General features: G+C 44.7%; 1 protein-coding gene across 8 annotated transcripts in view; it reads right to left on the bottom strand.

The window, feature by feature from the left end:
* ARMC9 (armadillo repeat containing 9) overlaps positions 1-22,113 on the bottom strand; it is a 135,941-nt gene that overhangs the window by 93,302 nt on the left and 20,526 nt on the right. For all 8 annotated transcript variants that reach the window (XM_014836059.3, XM_014836056.3, XM_070489425.1 and 5 more), the window contains exons 7-9: positions 21,368-21,392; positions 15,188-15,345; positions 9,331-9,429 (exon numbers count right to left, since the gene is read on the bottom strand). In XM_014836059.3, coding sequence (XP_014691545.1) covers positions 9,331-9,429; positions 15,188-15,345; positions 21,368-21,392 — 282 coding nt within the window. The remainder of the gene's footprint in view (positions 1-9,330; positions 9,430-15,187; positions 15,346-21,367; positions 21,393-22,113) is intronic.

The following is a 22,113-nucleotide window of genomic DNA, read 5'->3' on the forward strand; positions in this document are numbered from 1 at the left end:
AAATTAGTGACATTGGCTAATTCATATTTCTATTAAAAAAACTCATCAACGAACCCCTTTTTTCATAGTTAAGAAAATGTTTCTATCTTCTAAAACACTGATTCTCTTTTGCTAAACTCTATATCGTTCTATTTGCCCTGCAAAGAAATTAACTGAAAAGCAGTAATAACTGACTCTTTCGAGCGAAGAGCCAGTATGTTAAATATTATTGAGACTATATTATCCAATCAAGTGAAAATGAAAAAAAAGCTGGCGATGAGCTGTAGGAAGAATGGCCCAACATGCGGTTAATAAGAGAGAAGGAGGTAGTGGTACTTCACTCATTCAGTAAGTCCTTACTGATTGCCTACTGTCTGCCAGGTCTCTGCTAGGCATGGATGACACTTGGTGAACAAAGCAGAGCCCTGTTCTCAGCGTGCAATCCAATGATCGAACAACTCTCCATGCCTCATCTGCAAAATGGTGGCAATAACAGTCCCAGCAGGTGTGGACCCCAATGACAGCACACAGAGTCAGCAGAGCTTCCCCTTCTTTTCAGCCTGTCCATGCTGAGCTCCCTCCTCTGCCGGGGTTGGCAGAGCTGAGAAGTACTGAGCTCCGGCTTAAGTTATGAAGTTGAAGTTGACTTTAACATTGACACCTGGGTATAAACCTGCCCAAGGAATGGAGAACTCACAGCAGGCTATTGCTACCACTTCCTCCCCATTGTGTGGAGGTGTTAATAACAACACTCCAACGCTAAGGGGCTGCTCTGACCTCTTGACCAACCTTTACTTTGGACTAGACTTCTAAGTCATCGCCTCCAACTGTGGGCACTGCTCTGTGTACGGGTGGTGTGGACACAGCTACAACAGGCTGGCAAAGAATAACTCCAGGAAGAGAAAGATGGGAGAGGCCCCAAAATAGTCAGTCAGAGTAATTTCCCTCACGAGCTAACAATGGATTTTGAGCATGGATGGACATGCCCCAGAAAGGATCCCCTTGCTAAGGAGATGCTAAGGAGGCCCTGAGTGCAGCCCAAGTGGGTGCTGTGTGATTTCTAGGACTCTACGCTGGGAGCTCAGGGAAAGGCCCCCATGGCCTGGGGGCACTGGAAGGAAGCGGGGGCTCCCAACCACAGTGGATGTGAGTGAGTAGGTGGTGGTTTCCCATCTGAGGACGCACAGTAGGAACGTGGGGCAACCTTCACAGGGCACAGATAGAGGACAGCAGAACAACGAACGTACGAGGCCATCACTACTCACTGAGCACCCACAGTGTGCCAGGCGCAGGGCAAGGCTGTCTGGACCCCTCGGGCATGGGAGAGGGAAATGGCAGCATTATGCCTCCACCCCTTCTCAGCTGCAGGCACGGCGCCTGAGCCTGGCCCTCCCAGCAGTCATTGCTCCCTGGAGCTGGTGGCCACGGCATGGGGGAGGAGGGGTTACTGGGGCCACACAAGCCAAGGACTGCTCTCGGGGACAACAGCAGGACGAGGGGCTTTGCTAATGATAGACGAGGGCAGGAAGTGTGTTCAGAGAAGTGAGTATTAGATGTGGTAACATGGCGAAAACTGCCCCTCAGTCAAAAGCAACTGGAGGTTTCCTGGGCTCAAGAGGGGCGAGCAGTCCTTGACGGGGGGACGCTCAGGAGTCTTCAGGGCGCCGCTGAGTGCCGTGAGTCTCAGCACAACACACAGCGCGTCCCAAAAGCACTGCATCAATGCTTTGTTCCGGAACAGGGGAATCCTGGGGGATTAGTGTTTCCAGGCCGCCACTTTGGAAAATGCTGCTCTGCAGGATGGCAGCAAGTGTGTGCAGCCCAGGGAGGGTCAGGAAGAAAGAGCTGTGAATGGACAAGGTGACAGGATGGCACCATTTGGGGCTGGAAACCTCCTCAGACCAGGCCCGCACACCGCCAGCCCTTCTTCCCCAGCCCTGCTCATGTGGGACTAAAGCTGACTGCTGTGGCCGCTTGTGCTGTGCAGGGAAGCAGGGGAAGAGTGAAGGCAGGGCCCCCTGGCCAGCGACCTCAAGGGGAATGAGTACCTAGGAGAGGTTAAATAACCACAGTGGGACACCTGAGGAAACGTGCCTTAGCCACGGGACTAAAGAGGCCATGGAGGCTGGAGGCCCAGAGGAGCATCCCTGCCATATGCAGAAGGGAGGTTGCTATGACAACCTCTGTACCAGGAAGGGTAGTGCATGACACGAAAATGCAGGATTGTAAACGCAGGAGGGGAGGGCTAGAAGGGAAAACTGTGCAAATGAGATTTGGAAATGGAGCTAAGTATGTGGAGTGGGGGTGCTCATGTGTCCAAATGTGCTGCTAAGATCTCCAGATGCTTCTCGGGCAGGAGCCTCTCTGGCTCACCAGGTCACCGAGGGTGGTGACCATGGCCCTGCTTCGCCGCCCTGTAGCCTGCAGTCGGAGAGCCTGGGGTTGGGCACGGCGTGCAGCAACACACACACTCGGGAAGTACCAGGGGCTGGGGTGCTGGAGCTTCTCGGGGTTTCCATAACCAGAGCTGAGCCTAGAGAGACAGACCAGCATCAGATCACAGAGGGCCGTGAGCTCCAGGCTGAGCACTCTGGAGCTGAAGCAATGGCAGGTATTAGGCAAGGGAGTAACATGATCCGATGCCTGTATGTACCTAAATCCTTCCTGAAACATGAGGGCATAAATAAATAAATACCACACAACTGGAAAGGTCACTCCAACTCCCACATGAACGAGCCACCAGAAAGGCGAGAGCTTTGAGGCTGACACAGTTAGGAAATGGTGCTTTAAGCCAGGACAAAAACCGGGAGAGTCTGACCAAACACAGAGCAACAGAGAACAGGGCGGGATGGAGGAAGCCCGCTCAGATCCCGAGGGCTGGCTGAACGTGGGGCAACGGAAAGGACAGTGTTCCCTGGGGTCCCATTCACCGAGTCAGGAAATACAGGAGGGGAGACCGCCTGTTTGGAGGAAAAGGTGAGCGCGGATTTGGAAATGTGATATGCCTGTCAGACATTCACGGGGAGGCCAGTAAGTCTGAGATTGGAGGTCAGGGGACAGGTCTGAGCCAACGGCACAGTCACTCTGTGCCAATCCCTGTTCTACCAGCTGGTTGAGATCAAAGGTGTTCAATCCTCACAGCGCCAGGTCAGTTCACACGTGACAGGCGTTGGTGTGTGAGGTGGAGCAGGGAGAGGGGAGCGAGGCATGCAACTCCCCTCAAATACACAGCACTGGGCCCAGAAAGGCTGCCTCGACACGCAGGGGGAATGTGGGCAAGTGGCAGGCTTCTTGTCAAGACTTAAGAAAACCACACATGGGACAAGGCAAGAGCTGAAGACGTTGAACTTCATGCCAGAGCCACGGTCCACACAACAGGAAGTTTCAGGAAGAATCCTCCTCAGCAGAACAACCCCACAAGCTTTCCTGAACAACTGCACACGGCCATCCCGGAAGAGGGTCACTGCTGCCATCACTCCCACTCCTGGCCCCTGCAGGACGTTACTACTAACAAAGATGGTTGATTCGGAAGTAGACGCCTTCTAAGAGTCGCATGTTCTGGGCCTTTAATATATTTAACACTATCACACCTGAAAGGTATTTTAACTTATATGTCCAATGGGGTCTACTTGGCGTTGGTGAAGAAAGGGAGGGTTAATTCCCATACGTGCCATTTTTCCAATAAGGATCATTTAAATGGAAACTACCCCACCCAACAAATCCACAAACCCACAGGTGCCACAGGGTGGGACTTGGGACTCACCCAGGGAGCTGAGTTTGGATTTCTACCTTCAGAGTTGGCACAGACTCTGCGTCAGGGTCAGCCCTCCCCCTACCCACTCCTGCCTTAGGACAGACACTCTGCATGGGGTAAACATGGCCATTCCCCTCCTCAGTCACAGCACAGCTTTCCTGCAGTGTCTCTGCATTCACGCTCGCCCAGTACAGAGAGGGCTAAGGGGAGAAAGACAGACCAAGGTGCTTTCAAATGCTTCACCTCTGTATGCTGCATCATTAGAAACAGCAAAAAACTGAAAAGCCATCTGAACGCCGGCTAGAGGAATGGCTAAATTTACCATATTGTTCTCAGATTCAAACTCTAAAAGATGAGGGAAATATAACTGTGCTAAAAGGACAGGGAAAGCAGCTCCTTTTTCCTTTATTCTTTTGTCCGATCTTCCAGTCAGTTCAGAATCAAGGGGGACAAGGGTGCTGTTTACTGCGCCCTCCTGAACTTTCAACAGTGAGCGAGGCTGCAGAAGGCCAGGCTTTTAACAGCCAGATTTAAAAGCCAGCATCACATGTGTTAAACTTTATAGATGAGGCAGTTTTCCGAGGGGCCCCAGCCAAGCCCCTTTGCAGAGGACAGTGAACTGCAACACTCAAGTTCAAGCGAGCACCCCAGGGGCTGGCGATCAAGGTCACAACAAAAAGGAGGCTGGTCTGTGCCCACCTCTTTATCTTGAAATTGACGGTGTTCTGTTTGGACCTAGCGTAGAATTTATTCCCTCAAAAAATAAAAAAGCAACGTTCTTCCCCCTCCAAATCTTAAATTCTCTCAGTTCAGGCACTAGACATGCCATGTAAACTGGATCCTATTTCCTCTTCACTTGTTATAAACCTGATATCACACACTGACGTTAGCTGAGCCTAATCAACCACAGTATTCTTTTACACATTTATAACGAGCCCTCATCCACCTTTTATCATCTTGTAGAGAGTTCTAATAGGAACAGTAAAAGACTGTTTGCAGCTCTTATTGCCTGTTCCTAAGTCAACGACTCGGTAGAAAGAAAATGGTTAGGAACTGAGAGAAACAGCCCGTCCCCTGTCCCCTGGTTTCCGAGGCCTGACAGGGAAGGACGGCAGGACTGGTCTCTCGACAAACGAAGCTAACTTCCAACGGGATACAATATCAGATATGCTGTGCCCCCTCCCTTTTAAGCTGCTCCTAATTAACATGACGTCAGTGTTAAATAAGCCGGATGCATCATTCCACCAACAGAAAATGGAAATACGAGGATTCTTGTGTATGTGAGATAGGATGGGATTTTACAACACAAACCTGGAAAACACTAAGTATCTGCTGAATTAATAAATAAATGGAAGGGATGGAAAAAAGGAGTGGTCCTATTCAACACAGATCCTGCTATGCTAATTACTGCCAGAAAGCCAACATTTTTGGTAAACACGCTCTGCTCCTTCACTGACTTACAGCTGACTGTACAGCGTTCACACAGTGTGAACTCAGCCACTTCTCAGGGATGTGGCTTGAAATCCTTCATCCTGGAGGGCCCATGAGGAAGTCACTTTTCTGAAATTCAGATGTCTGCATGTACTTTACTGACATTTTAAAAACAGCCAATTCTTAGCCCCGTGGCACAGCGGGTAAGTTCGCATGTTCTGCTTTGCCGGCCTGGGATTTGCCGGTTTGGATCCCGGGTGCGGACTTACGCACTGCTTGTCAAGCCATGCCATGGCAGGCGTCCCACACATAAAGTAGAGGAAGATGGGCATGGATGTTAGCTCAGGGACAGTGTTCCTCAGCAAAAAGAGGAGGATTAGTGGCAGATGTTAGCTCAGGGATAATCTTCCTCAAAAAAAAAAAAAAGGCTAATTCTCTAAGATTTCTGCATCCTAAAATCACTGTGGCCATATCCTGAAGCACGGACTCTACAGATTCTGTCATCCATGGGTCTATGTGTGGTACAGTGACACAACCAACAGCTCTAAGATACTTCTGCATGCACCATGAGGATGTGGTCAAGGCTATTTGCTCTTCACCACGTTATTGTGTCCCTTCTAGGAAGACACAGAAGAGAAACTATCCTCAGGTCTTAGCACCAGAATAGCCATGTGAAACAGTTGTTTGACCTTCCAGTCTTCAAAAAAGATGTGTTTAACCTTATTTTTAAATTACAAGAGTAGTACCTACTTGCAAAACGTTCACGGTCTAAAGGGCAAACAGGGAACGCCAGTGGCACTGAACCAGTCTATTCTGGGGTGTGTGCGGCACTCATGGGTGCTCATTTTACTCTTGTGTTTCCTGGGTCACAAGTGGAGCACAAATGCTGTTTCTGATGCAGCAAATACTACATAACGAAAACGATACAACCACCCTCCCTTCCCTTATGAGTAAACTGTGTGACTGCTCAGGTGAACCTTTCTGCACAGGCTGCTAGAAAGCTCAGAGCCAAATCTGTGCCTGTCTCTCCAGGTGGACAGCACCTTAGGACATGCACGTTTTGCACTAGCCTTAGCCCTGGCTGACTGTTATTTTTCTACCCTCATTTTCCTTTAACCACAATTTCTTTTCTTTCTCTCCAGCGTTACTGAGACACATTTGACGTATACCACTGTGTAAGCTGAAAGTGCAAACAGGATGATTTCAGACATGTATGTATTGTAAAATGATGACCACAATAAGGTTTAGTGAACACATCCATCCTCACCTTTGTGCGTGTGTGTGTGGTGAGAATATTTAAGATCTACTCTCTTGACAACTTTCAAGTCTAAATATAGTACTGTTAACCATAGTCAGCATGCTGTACACTACATGCCCAGAACTTACTTATCTCATAACCAGAAGTTTGTACCCTCTGACCAACATCTCACCACTTCCCCCACCACCCAGTCCCTGGAAACCACCAAGCTACTTTCTGTTTCCACGAGTTCTAACCACAATTTTTTCCTTTATTTTTTTTCTATTTTGTCATTTCTTATATTTGTGTTTTCTCATATTAATAAGCTGCTTCAAACCTACTTAAGAATGAGGAAGGCTTAAAATATTTTTTAATACTAAAAAGGCCTCTGTTTATTGAAAGCCCAGAAATAAAACCACACATCTATGGACAGCTAATCTTTGACAAAGGAGCTGAGGGCATACGATGGAGAAAAGAAAGTCTCTTCAACAAATGGTGCTGGGAAAACTGGAAAGCCACATGTAAAAGAATGAAAATTGACCATTCTTTTCCACCATTCACAAAAATAAACTCAAAATGGATCAAAGACCTAAAGATAAGACCTGAAACTATAAGGCTTCTAGAAGAAAATGTAGGCAGTACACTCTTTGACATGAGTATTAAAAGGATCTTTTCGGACACCATAACTCCTCAGACGAGGGAAACAATAGTAAGAATAAACAAATGGGACTTCATCAGACTAAAGAGCTTCTTCAAGGCAAGAGAAAACAGGATTGAAACAAAAAAACAACCCACTAGTTGGGAAAAAATATTTACAAGTTATATATCCAACAAAGGGTTAATCTCCATAATATATAAAGAACTCACAGAGCTCAACAAGGAAAAATCAAACAACCTGATCAAAAAATGGGCAGGGGACATGAACAGACATTTCTCCAAAGAAGATATATGGATAGCTAATAGACACATGAAAAGACGCTCATCATCACTAAACATCAGGGAAACGCAAATCAAAACTACACTAAGATATCACCTTACACCTATTAGAATGGCAAAAATAACCAAAACAAAAAGTGACAAATGTTGGAGAGGTTGTGGAGAAAAAGGAACCCTCATACACTGCTGGTGGGAATGCAAACTGGTGCAGCCACTATGGAAAACAGTATGGAGATTTCTCAAAAAGTTAAAAATAGAAATACCTTATGACCCAGCCATCCCACTACTGGGTATCTATCCAAAGAACTTGAAATCAGCAATTCCAAAAGTCCCATGCACCCCTATGTTCATTGCAGCATTATTCACAATAGCCAAGTCATGGAACCAACCTAAGTGCCCAGCAACTGATGATTGGATAAAGAAGATATAATACACACACACACACACACACACACACACACACACACACACACACACACACACAATGGAATACTACTCAGCCAGAAAAAAGGATTAAATCGTCCTATTCATAACAACATGGATGGACCTTGAGGGTATTATGTTAAGTCAAATAAGCCAGATAGAGAAAGATGAACTCTGTATGACTCCACTCATAGGTGGAAGTTAAATATATAGACAAAGAGAACTGACTGGTGGTTACCAGGGGATGGGGGGGTGGGAGGAGGGCAGAAAGGGTGAAGTGGTGCACCTAAAACATGACTAACAATAATGTACAACTGAAATTTCACAAGGTTGTAAACTATCACAATCTTAACAAAAAGTTAAAAAAAAAAAAAAAGGCCTCTGTTTAAGAAGACCCTAATATTAACACACAAACCCTTAATTAAAAGTCATGGCTTTGACCCATGGCGGTGCCCCAGGATCACCCAGCACGTCCTTCCTAATTGAAAGTGCCTGCTTCCACCCACTCGGCCTCTGGACCAGGCCGCTGTGAGCTGTAAGGACAGGGGTTCATGAACTCTGAAACTTCCTCAGGAGACACGGAGCTACTCACTCCCTGATTAAGAACCCCCACTCAACACCATATGCCTCCAGAGCAGCTACCCCAAGAAAGACACAACATCACCTGCGTGATATTTTGGCCTGGGATGCAAACCTGAATCTAATCACGAGGAAACATCAAACACAAAAGGAGAAATGTTCTATTTTTAACTATATTCTTCTAAACTACCAACGTCATGAAAGTCCAAGAAAAACTCGGGGAATGTTTAAAATTAAAGGCAGCTAAAGAGACATGACAATTCCCCGCAGCACGTGACCCTAGACGACCGCCGAGGAGTAAGCTTAAAGGACATCGACGGCTCAGCACAACCTGGAGAACGCACGGCAGATGAGCATGCTGTACCGATACTAAATTTACTGGAGTTGACAACTGGACAGTTATATAAGAGAATATTCTGTTAATAAATACACTGCACTCGTATAGGAGTAAAGGGCCATGACATATGTAATTCATCTTCAGATGGTTCAGAAAACTCTGTGTGTGTGTGTAGAGCAAGTAAACAAACAGGTAAAATGCCAACAGTTGATGAACATGGGTAAAGGGTATGTAAGTGTCCTTTGTGCTACTTTTTCAACTTTTCTGTAAGTTCGCAATAATTCCAAGTAAAAAGTTAATGAAAAATAAGACAGCCCCTGCCATAGGCAGTTACAACTTCCAGTACGGCAGTTATTTCTGAAAGAGAATACAGGTCCCCTTGTTTCCTGTTGACTTGCTGCTGTCGCCAGGCCCACACCCCATCGCGAAGCTCCATCGGGAAGGACAGAGCACACCTCTCTCCCACCACCCCCAGGAGGCTGGCTTCCAGCTGCTCACTCTTCAAACACACAGCCTTCTTCTCTCTCTGGGAATTTCGAGACCTCCAAGCCCAGCTGAAATACAGACTCCTGAATATCATTTCTCCTGCTCTTTCTTTTTTTTCATTTCCGTTATATTAAACTTGGGGGGCAGACCATGGGCACAGAGCCTCACCGTCCCGGGCCTCGTGAAGTCCACGCTGTGTGCCAGGCTCTGCCGCATCTGGTTGCTGAAGAGGCGGACGCAGACGCTCTGCAGGTACTCTGGGGTGATCTGCAAAGAGGACACGAGGACTTCTGGTGAAAGGCGCAAAGTTCATCCAGAGGACCTGAGGCGGCCTAGCAATCATCAGAGCTGTCTCTCAACAGTTCTTCCATAAGGGACAGAGGCAAAATTTTGCTTTAACATAGGAGGCCTTGGGGGTTAAAGCATTAAGCCTGACAGAAAAAACGGCTAACGTACCACAGGCCTGAGCACGGGATATCACACTTTGTGTAATTCCACGGCGTACTCCCACTGTCATGTAAAATTAACTGATTTTAAACCACTTTTCGTTAATTCAAGCAATAAAGTCATTGAGTGGCCACAATGTAGTGGAACGATGCTGGGTTTAAAATGTGAAGATGTGGGCTCAAGTTGTGGACTCCTGTGGAAACCAAGAGCTCTGCCTCCTGTTTTTGTGACCTGTCAAATGAAAGGAATAATTTCTACCCCTCTGGGTCACTGTGAGATGGGTAAACGAGATTATGGATACGCCCAGCATATGACAGGCGGCTTGGTAAACGCTGAATGAACATTTAATGATGGAGACATCTTCATACACTATCCGGTGCCTGACAACGAGAGGCTGAATTACTGCTCCCCTCAATGCTACTATACTGTAGCGTTTGTCTTGAGCATCTCTCATACCTCATTAGCTACTATAATTCAGGATTGATACACATCTAAGGTGGTAATCTCTGAAACTTTTTCTTTTTTAAAAAATAATACATGCTCATTTAAAACGTATGCGTGCCACAACCTATCCCCAATCTCACTCCTCCCCCACAAACCACTCCCTGGAGGTAACTGCTGGGAACAATTTTGCACTCTTCCAGACTTTCCTCTTGGCTTGACTGTTAGACAGGACTCTCCCTCCCCCAGCCTCATGATTCCACGCGGTGAACTTCCACATGGTAATGTCACTGGCCTTTCTCCCTACTCGTCACCCACTTGTCTCCATGAGAGGAGGACTACTCAACCAACTGGTGAGTTGGAAAGAGTTGGGAATACTGGGCTGGACCCTTTCTCTCCCTATAGGACTCCCATCTACCCACTGGAAGCTTTTCGTCTGCTTCAACCACATAAAAGGCTCTGTCCATCCATGGCAGATGTCTCTGGTCACCTCTCAACACTCAGCCCTAAGTGACTCAGACAAAGAAGGACCTATCTCAAGCCTGCAGCTCCTACATTATCCTGAGTCCATTTCCTCTGAATTCGTATGGTATCAAAATTTAAACATTCCTTTCTCCTTCTGTATTAACCTTTCCTTTTACACCTGCTCATTCCCTACAACTTAAAACCACGTCCATGTATATTTCATATTAAAAACATATCTTTCCTTCTCTCCACCCCAGGTCTCCATCTACCAACCGCCCTCTCAATACTCCTCCTTCACAGCCGAGGGCCTTGAGAGAGCAGCTACCTTTGCTCTCACCTCCCCTGTACCTTCCAACAACCGTAAGCAAGCTTCCACCTGCATCGCTCCAGGGAAACTCATGTGGCAAAGGTCACCGCCAATGACCTTCTAAATGTCAAAAGCATTGAACGCTTTCCAGTTCCAGTCTTCTGGAGTTTTCTGTGGCTTTTGAGACTTTGGATCAACCCTTTACTCCTGAAACTGTTTCCTCTTCTGACTTCTGGAACTTCTACCAGAACTATTTCTCCAACAAGGAAATCTGATTATGTCACTTTTTTGCTTAAAACAGGTAAATGAGGAAAGGACATGAATAAACAGCTGACTAAAAGAATATAAACGGCCAAAGAACACATGAAAATATATTCAGCCTCACAAAAAATTAAAGAAATGTAAATTGAGACATTCAGAATACCAAGTTTTACTTACCAAACTGGCAAAGATTTCAAAGTATAATCATGTCTAGTGTTGGCAAGTGTGTGGAGAAACAGACACTCTGATACACTACTGGGCGTAGGAGGTGGGTAGACACTGTTGAAATCTTAGGAGACATAATTTGGTAACATCTATCAAAATTTTCACGCCCATAACCCCCCGAGCTTTGGCCGCTCCAGCCATACCAAGTAACTTCCAGCAGTTTTGTGAATGTCTATGTGCTGTGCTTTCACATGAGCAAGAGGTTACAGCGCAGGAGACTAGCAATTCCACTCTTGGAATCTAATCTTACCTAAATTCAAAGGTATACAGTATGCACAAGAATGCTTCCTGCAACATTTTTGTTACAGTAAACAAAAAATCTAAATGTTTATCATTAGAGAGCTGACGAATTATGGTTCACCCTTACAATGGAATAATGTACAAGCGTTAAAAAGAATGAGGCAGGTGTGGTCATGTGAAAAGATCTCCAAGATAACTGAAAGTGAAATAGCAAGTTTCAGAAGAGTAATGGACCATATGATCCCAAGCAAGTATGTGTATGCTGCATATACACATGGGTGTGTGTGCACACACACAGAGACATATGCATAGAAATGTTCTGAAACAATACACAAGAAAATGTTAATCTTGAATATCCATAAGGAAATGAGACTAAGGAATTGCATGTGGGAAGGGGGCTCTTGCTCCTTACTATACACTCCTCTGAATTGTTTCAAATTTCTACCATGAGCATGTATTTCTTTATATTAAAAACAAGCTAGTTAAGATTCCAGTCTCTGTGCCCCCCCATCCCTCCCCATCTTGATATTTGAGGCTGCTTCAGCCTCTGCCTGGTGGTCTGTGGGCATCTGCTTGCCACTGCAACAATAAGAGCTCATGTGCCCATCCCTAGTCAGCATGCTACACCTGGTGTCACATCAACCCTGGCTGTAAGAGGCACACCAGGATGATGGCAGTTATTTATTTATTTATTTAATTTGTTCATTTTTTTAAAGATTGGCACCTGGGAGCTAACAACTGTTGCCAATCTTCTTCTTTTTTTTTTTTTTTTCCTGCCTTTTTCTCCCGCAATCACCCCAGTACATAGTTGTATATTTTTTTAGTTGTGGGTCCTTCTAGTTGTGGCATATGGGACGCTGCCTCAACATGGCCTAATGAGCGGTGCCATGTCCACGCCCAGGATGCAAACCCTGGGTCGCTGAAGCAGAGCGTGAGAACTTAACCACTCGGCCAGGGGGCTGGCCCCGATGGTGGTTATTTTTTAACAGGAGAAAAAGCAAAAGGAAAACATATGTTTTTCTTTTTATTTATTTTTGTACTGCTTAAATTTTCTAACTATGTGCATGTCTTTTTTTTGTCAAACAAAACAATCAATAGAAGAAAATTAAGGTGAATATTTATTCTAGCCCCTTCAGTGGGAAAAGCTTCTTTAATAACATTATGAAAAGGCAGAATGGATAAAGGGAAATTGATAGATATTGATAGATTTGACTACATAAAAACGTAAACTTTACTAAATTAAGGAACATTAAATTAAAAAGCAACAAACAGGAAAATACTTACAAAGATGAACTTACAAAAGATGAACTGTGAATGGCCCATGTCTGATAGCCACGTCCAAAGCTGAAATTCTGATTTCCCCAAAGCTGCCCCACCCAAGGCCTTCCCTGTCCCAGCTGGGGCAATGCTACCTTTCCAGTAGCTTAGGCCAGAAACTCGGAGTCATCCTTTAAGCCCCTCTGTCTCTCTGTCTCCCCAGGTCCAATCCTGTTGGCTCTACCTCACCCCACACCCAGCGAGCACTTCTCCCACCTCACCTGCCACCTCCACCACCACCGGGTCTCCCTTCCATGACTGCAAGACCCTTCCTGCTGGTCTCCCGACTTTCCCCTAACCCCACTATGGACTAATCTAAAAGACAGCCAGGTGATCCTTTCACAACATGCCAGACCAGACCACTCCACTGTGCTGCTCCGCAGTTTACTTGTAGTAAAGGCCCAAATCCTCACCATGGCCCCTGCAGGCCCCTCACGACCTACTGTGTCTCACTTTCCACTTCTCCCTCGGTCTCCCCCTCACTCACTCCAGCCACACCGACTCTTGGCATCACTCAAACACACGAGACACGCTCCCTCTTTTGTTCCTTTGCATTGGCTGTTCCTCCGGGCTAGAGTTCTGGGAGAATCCCAGAGAAGCACATAACTAATTCTCTCACCTCTCTTCAGTGTTTACTCAAACGTCCACCATCAATGAAGCTTCCTCTGACGGCCTATTTAAAATTGCCCCCTGCCCATACACACATATCCCCACAAACTCTGACCCTCTTTACCCCACTTCACTTTTCTTCTCATAGCACTTGCCATTTTCTAGCACACTACATAATTTCCTTATCTATTGTCTTTATGTTGACCGTTTATTATCTTTCTCCTGCTACTGAGTGTGCCCTCCGTGAGGGCAGGGATCTTTGTTTTGTTGCCTGATGTAGCCCAGTCGCCTAGAACAGGGCCTGGCACACGGTAAGTATTCAACAAATCTTTGTTAAATGAATGAGAGACGCACATACAAAATGTTCGATTGCACATGTAATGAACGTACTGTATATTTAAATCCTGAGATACTATTTCTCACCTGTCAAATTTGCAAAACACAAAAATTTTAATGATAATACTCAAGATTGGCCAGGGCATAAGAAAATGAACTATCAGTGGAATCAGATTAGCAAAACCCTCCTGGGGGGCCTTAGCATAGATTTCAACCTAGAAAATCAACTTTAAAAAATGTAACACGGCCCATCTCCAGGGATGTCTCCCTCTATGTTTATAATTCAGGAAAGTGAAAACCTGGAAAACAACCTAAATGTCCAAGAAGAGGAAGCTGACACTAAAGTAAGACACTGCCGTGTGGCGGAAAACTCTCCAGCCACTAAAGGTGAGGCATCGTGGAACATTTAACGACTTCAAGAACGCAGGACTCAGCACCAAGGAAGAAAGCAGATTAGGAAGCTGTGTGAACTAGAGCCCATTTTTATAAAACGTGTATCTAAGTATTGAAAGAAGTCTGGAATGTTACCAAGTGTTATTACTAAGTGAGACAATTTCAGGTAATTTTAATTTTATTTTTCCACAGTTCTATATTTCTGAAATTTTCTATAATATAGATCATAGAAAAATGTTACAACTGGAGGAAACTGGGCAAGGTGTACAAGAGCCCTCTCTGCGCTATTTCTTAAATTACATATGAACCTACAATTACTTCCATTTTTAAAAAAATTATATTTCCACAAAGAGATTGCATTACACTTTCTAATTTTTTATTAAGTAAAACATTAGTCATTCCCATTAAAGTCAGGAATAAGACAAAGATGCCCATGATCACATCACTGACCAATGTCCCATAGTCTTAGCCAATGTCCCAGAGTCTTAGCTAAGAAAAAGAAAGTTATAATATATAATGAGAAAAGCGAAACAAAAATATCATTATTTGAAGATGATATGACTGCCAATCTAGAATATGGAAAATCAATCAAAAGAATCTTTCAGATTAATAGAGTTCAGAAAGGTAGCTGGATACAAAATATACTGCTTTCCTATTTACCAGCAGGGTATTTCCTCCTCATTTTTATGCCAATACATCATATTTTTTTCTATTGCCAATTTGTTCTTTGCTAACATTAAGAATAAGTTAGAGAAATAAAGACATGGTGGATAATGTGTCAGGAAAAATGGATAAAATACTGCAAGCAGCATGACAAACAGCATGGCACGTCAGCTTGGTCTCCTCTGCCCATTGGCTTTGTGAAGTAGAAGGGTGGGTGTCATTGGCTGGGAGTGGCCAGGAATCGCGCATCAACACAGTCCATGCCCATAATGCATCTTTATCTCGAAAAAGACACATGAACTATTGGGGAATCTTCCTTACCATCTTGCCACTGACTGTGGCCTCCAGAGAATCCACCAGCTCTGCTGTGACTCCAATGAGATTGTGGTAGTCCGCCTGGATCTTATTGTACCGTTTCAGGTACGTCATTGACCTTCGCTCAGCTTCTACCAGCTGCTGGTGGAGCTGCTGCAACATTTCTAGGAAAATAAATTATATTTACATTAAAACAAAACAAAAAAACAATTATTTTTAAAAATCCCACAAAATAAAAAATAATTATATTCTTTTCAACGGAATATCATACCTACTGTCAGAATATTTTGCTGTAACAATAAACTCGTGTTTTATACTTTACTTTGTGTTTAGCACTTTACTCCCATTTCATGCCACATTTAATTGCAAAGTGCTTCATAAACACTGACTTTCGATATGTTGTCTTTGGTAGCCCAATCGACTCATACCGGTTTTCCTAACAAAATCTATTTTCCTGACTGAACCCCATGCAATTTCTTTTAGTTCTTCTATGTGCAAGAAACTAACTCAAGATTTCTTTCTGTAATCAGCTCACAAAATGGCTGAACCAAACCTATGTCTTCTTCTCTGTTTTTGCCCTGGGAGGTCGTCTGGGGCACAATTCATAACCACAGGACAGTTCCTTGTTTTAAGTAAAGGTTAGGGGCTGCCTGACTGATGCTGGAGAAAACTAGAATCTAGAATGAGGTAAGATTCCAAGTGCTCACTCGGCCAGTTTGATAAAGCATAAATCACCCCACCGGCCCTTGAGCAGGCAGCCTTGGAAGGTTCTAGAATTCTCTTCGTAGAATCCAACACCCCCACTATCCCTCGGGCAGCACCTGATGACCAAGCCACCCTGGGCACAGTTGGGTCAGGCGAATCTTCTTCCGTGTCAGCACTCCTTTGCCCCATCCTACTTCTCCCTTCCCTGGAGGGCCACGTTTGAATAGAAGGAAATGATGCTGCCCCCAGACTACTGTCCCAATTCAGGCACTGGGTAACACTGAAAGTCTTCATTTTAGAACACATTTCATGTATACAGAGAAAGACTCTTAAATTATAAGGACCTGGGCTCAAATCCCTACTCCACCACTTTCTTGCTGGGTAGCCTGGGGCACAACATTCAACTTCTCTGATTCTCATTTTTCAACCTATAAAAAATGGGGAAAATAATAATGACCTTGAAGAGTTATTGTGAGGAGTAAAAGAAGAAATATGCTCACAGTGTCTAGCACAATGTTGGCCCATAGCAGATGATCAGTAAGTGGCAGCCGTTGTTATTATTTCCTTTCATGGGAAGGGGTCAAAGATTTTTCTAAATGTATCTCTGTGCAAGTAGATCACTTGAAAAAGTGGCAGAAGAGTTACATGCTCAAGCAGTGGTGTGCAAATTTTGAAATATATCAGAATTACCCAAAATAAAGATGATCAAGCCTCACCTTCAGAGACTCTGATTTTGTGGTTATTGGGTAGGGACTAAGTATCTATATTGTTAAAAAAAAAAAAAAACTCCCCAAATGGTTCTGGCACATACCAGAAGTTTGAGAGCCACTGTCCTGAATTACTATTCCTCCTAATTTGTGCCCTAAACATCTATGAGGAGCACCCACATTCAAATCGTATCTCAAAAACTTTCATGTTTCATGATCGTTGATGTGCAGAAGTAAAATATTTTAACTATTAAAATCCAAAATATCACATAATAATGAACTGTTACTATTATTTAGCACCCATCAAATCTCAGTATTAAAAGATAACTTTAAAAAGTCATCTGGCACAAATTTACACCCAGTATTTGAACCTCTGGAGAACATCCCTGGAAATCATTTATCAAGCTTCTCCTTACATGTTCTTAGGGAGAGGGAGTCATTACCTTCTTCCTACACCAAGTATTATTAGAGCTTTTTCATATGTAAAAAATTCAAAATTACATAAACTAGAACTTCCAACAATGAAAATTCTACAGAATACTCATAATCCCATTTTGTGGTAGTAAATATCAGAGAGTATCTGTGTGAACTTTCTCAACAGGTACCAAGTAGTAGATAATGAAGGAAGTACCAAAACCCATTAGCTGGGTCACGTCACCTCCCAAATCATCAATGTTAATGCCATCAAAGTAGTCCCTCTCTAAAAGACACTGCACAAAGGAATTCTTCCCCTCAGAAACTCATTGTACAATTAAGGGACTACTTATGGAACGTTGCCTTAGGAGCCCACAAGTGGAATTTATGGCAATTTCAAAGTATGGCACACCTGCGGGAATAGAGACTGAACTGCCAGCAGCCTATAGGAAGGAGAGAAGCCGGCAGTTGGGCAGAAACGTTTGTGACCACTTCAAAGACACCACTTACCCAAAGAGCCCGCTATCCCGACCCCACCTTGCAGACACCTTAGCTGGCTACAAACAGGACCTGATCATCACTGTAAGCTATTTGGGCCACAGCTCAAAACATCAACTTTATTTCTGAGCATTAAACAGAACTTTGACTCTTTTTTCCCTGTCAAAAGTTTTATGAGACAAGGACAACTAAGCCAAGACGCCTTGCCATGCAGGATCTCAGCTTTTAATGAGATGTCTTATTCCATGTTATTTTAACAAAACTGTCTAGTCAGGCTAGCAAAATTTATTAAGATTCTTCACATTTCAAAACTTGTGACATAATTTGTGCAAAAGTCCAAAGAATTGCATTCCAAGGTTTAAACAAGAGATATATACAACTAAAAGAATACCAGTTAAGGTCACAGAAAGTTCTCTAATTCCAGCATGCGATGAAGCAATAACAAAGTGATGGAGACCTTCCTACAGTCAAGCAGTTAAGTTTTCTCGTACTAACATTCCTACTTTACTTAGGTGTATTCCTTTTTTTTCTCTTTTCTTTTTTTTGAGGAAGATTAGCTCTGAGCTAACTGCTGCCAATCCTCCTCTTTTCGCTGAGGAAGACTGGCCCTGAGCTAACCTCCGTGCCCATCTTCAGGTACTTTATATGTGGGACGCCTACCGCAGCATGGCTTGCCAAGCGACGCCATGTCCGCACCCGGGATCTGAACCGGCGAACCCCGGGCCAGCGAAGTGGGACGTGTGCACTTAACCACTGCGCCACCGGGCCAGCCCCCTCCCTTTCTTTTCTTTTCAGAGCAGACGAGATTTAATTTTAGAGACTCCTTGGCTGCTCAAGACAAAATGAGACATTTTAAAATACGGACTTGTTTTTTAACCTAATATAAAAACCTAAAATCACTCACTCTATCTTTACGATATACTCTTTCTTCTTGTACTCAGATCTAAATCAGCTCTTTGCTATTTTGCTAATCCATAAATACTGGATGAAGAAAGTTGTGACTTACAACTACGAATACAGGTTACAATTTTTAAAAATACTACTTAGGGCTCTGAACTCCAGAAAAATGATCAGTTGCTCATTTTCTGAAGGAGCCAAATCAATTAATGACAGATATGCTATAAGATACTATTTCTATATCCTTTTTAGGTGGCTAGGTGAAAATAATCAATATGCTATATTGTCAACCTAAGTTTTTGTTCTAAACACTAATTTTTAACGTAATTCCTTTTGAGAGAATTTTCCATTCTAAGCCCTTTTCTTGCCTTCTTCAAAAGCTTATGGAAATCTCACTTTATCCATGAAACCTGTCAAGACACATAGAATAATGATATTACCTAACCATCCAATTAAAAAAAGAACCACCACCTAAGTCTAGAAGTGAGGGCATGTCTGTGCCTTGCGGCCATTGCAGCCTGCGCTGGTGACAAACTAGCTGTCGTGACACTCGGCCTGGTTCAAGTGCCCTGCAGTGCTAATCTCTGATCTCCATGGCAATACTGCCTTTCAGGGTTTATTCAGCTATAGACACACACTGTGCCTGCCAGACTCAATTCCACAGACATTCTGCTTGGCTATCCCCAGAAAATTCAATTAAAATCAAACTCAAAGAAGGCTCGGAAACCCCAGGCTCCTTGCGGAAATTCCAAATCAAAGATCTGTAGAAAAGCACAGGCTTTTCTTTGCATTTCCCCTTTCATGTTTATTTTGTCTGCAAAATTGGGCCACTTATCAGAGACATAACTGGTTCCCAGCAAAAGGCTGCCCTCAAAAACTGCAGGGTATGCTGGGGTGACAGGAGCTGGCAGAAACTCAGGAATCGGGGAGAAGTTGCTTATCACCTTCCCTCCCCCATTGCCTAGGAGTCCAAAGACCAAATCTGAACAGGGACTGAGCAGAGCCAGTTAAGAACCAAGGCAGTCCTGTGGGGCCAAAGGATGCAGGTGGGGTGGCGGTTTTAAACCCTAACTGCCACGTCTCCGACACCCCTTCCCATCAACGGGTGGAACGCCATTCTCCTTCCTTTGAACCTATGCTGGCCTTAGGAATTCGCTTCTGATGAAGAGAAGGCAGCAGAAATGACACTGAGTTACTTCAGAGGCTGAGTTAGAAAAGGTGACACAGCTTCCAACTGGCTCTCTCTGGGGACATTCACCCTTGCAACCCAGCCACCGTGCGTGCCCTGAGGAAGCCCAGGTCACATGGAAAGTCCATGTAGTTGTTCCAGTCAAAGGCTTCTGCTAAGATCCAGCTGAAAGTCAGCATCAGCCACCTTGTGCACACGGGTGAGGAAGCCTTGGAGATGGCTCCACCCAGCCCTGTCTGCACCCATGAGACACCCGAGGGAGAAGTGCCTAACTGAGCCCACAACTCCCAGACCACGCAAGATGATGATAATAATAATGAATGGACTTGGTCGTTTTATGCCACTGAGTCTGAGGTGGTTTGCTAAGCACTCATAGAACTGGAACTAGTGGACAGAGGAGCAGTGCCAGGAGTTGCAGTAGGAGAGCCAAGTGCGCAGCCCCGTTGTAAGAATTCTAGTTGTGCTGGATGCGAGAAAACCGGCACAGGACCCACTCTAGCCAAGGCCTGGGAACTGCCCCAACACTGCAGGGAGCAGGCCTGAGGAGCTGAAGAGACCACTAGGACTTATCCTCAGGCATGACTGTGCGGGGGCAGAGCAACCTCAGGGAGCTCCAAGGCTGCAGCCTGGTGACTCGGAGCATTCCATGTTGACCCCAGGAGGCCGTGTCTGTACCCCTGATCCTCCTCTGTGTTCAGGTCTGGGACCGAGAGAAATAATTCCTGAGACTGGCTGCTCCTCCATGAAGGGCCAGTGGGGCCTGTCCCCTCTCAGATACAGGAGGAGCGGCACAGCTGGCAGAACCAGCTGCACACTTAGAACTGCTGGGCTGGAGATATGCGAGGCTGCACAGGGCGAAAACATTCTAACTCTCCTCCTCGGAAGCTACTAAAGCTGCCCTGTGTCGAGTCTGAAGCACTGCTCATTTGTCCACTCCCCGGAAAGCAAAGAGCTAAATAATTTACTAATGCGTCCTCTTCTTAGCAAATTTTAACCTTCTAAAAAAACCACTGAACAACAATGGCAGGAAGTGTTGACATCCTCTCTAACATTACTCTGCTGAGAAGAGGGCACACGTGCTATTTCGTGTAGTAAAACTCCACCTGCTGGCAACTGAGGAGTATGCCACACATCAGATACCCCTCCCGCGGGTATCATACACCCGTAAGAACACAAGCAGCTTTCACGATGCAGTATCAAAGACAAAACTCAGGCGAAGAACCCCAACTGTGGCCACCAATTCTGTTAACTAAAGTTTTCCTCACCTTTCTGAAAAATGAACAGTTCTGGTAAAAAATTACTGACCATGGAAAACCATCATTTTATGCTAAAAGCTTAAGACTGGAATTCCTACTTTGAATGTAAAAAATGGAAATGCTTTAAAAGAACGAGAACTCCACATTGCTTCTGAGATAAGACACCATTAGTCTAGTTCAAGGTCAATGGGAAAGATACTAACAAAATTCTCTCCCCACTCATGCTAGTCTGTGTCTTCTAACCGTGTGGCTACAGTGACGTCCCTTTGGCACACTGCTCGGATTCTCTTCACTTCTCCAGGTCTTAGTTATCTAACACGCAAGATGAAGCTAACAATACCAGCCATCCTGAAAAGTGGGGCTCAAGGAATTGCAGGTAAAAATGATTGCAAAGCACTTCACAAATATTTAGACTTTTAAAGTCCTCCTTTGCCAAGCCCGCGGTATTCTCTCCATCCCGTTACTGAAAGCTTGAGTTGGTAAAGCTGTTACTAAAAAAATTTCAGTCTAGATGATTTACCTTTGTTACTTTGTCCATTCTCCTTCTGGGATGAGGAAGAAGTTTAGGAAAACAGGCATTCAGGATACAGTACTCAGGGCATCTCACATTGTGGTGCCAATCTGCGAAGGAGCCTCGGTGTGGTAAAGAAAGAATTCCCAGGACAGTGAAGGCCACGTCTTCACGTTGCTATAAATGACTGAGACAGTTAGCCGACTTCTCAACACTTCATGACTCCCTCTCAGATAAAGCCTCTTCTCTCCATCTCAGTCACTGCTGTGTGCAGCCAAGTCTTGCCCTACTTCAATAGCTCCTAACTGGCCTCCTTACCCTCTTCAAAAGACCTTTCCCACCGCTACCAAAACATTCTACTAAAAATGCAAATCTGAATTCATACCCTTAACACTGTGGCTTCAGTGCTAAAGCTTTATCCTGAGGAAATGGAAATGAGGATGAAAACAGCATAGCACAGTAACTATGATCGAACTGGACTGCCTGGGTTTCAATCAGCTCCCACCCGTGCGGCTGCAGGGCTGAGGGCAAGGTCTTTAACTTGTTTTGTTTTGGTTTTCTTAATTTTTTTGGTAACAGTTTTATTGAGAGGTAATTCATATATTGTATCATTCACCCATTTCAATGGTTTTGGGCATATTCACAGTTGTGTAACCATCACAACAACTAATTGTAGAAGATTTTCATCACCCAACAAAAGAAACCCTGCATCCGTCAGCAGTCACCCCATTTTCCCCACCCTCGCAGCCCTAGGC

The sequence above is a fragment of the Equus asinus genome, chromosome 19 (assembly GCF_041296235.1).
Source record: "Equus asinus isolate D_3611 breed Donkey chromosome 19, EquAss-T2T_v2, whole genome shotgun sequence".
Lineage (NCBI taxonomy): Eukaryota > Metazoa > Chordata > Mammalia > Perissodactyla > Equidae > Equus > Equus asinus.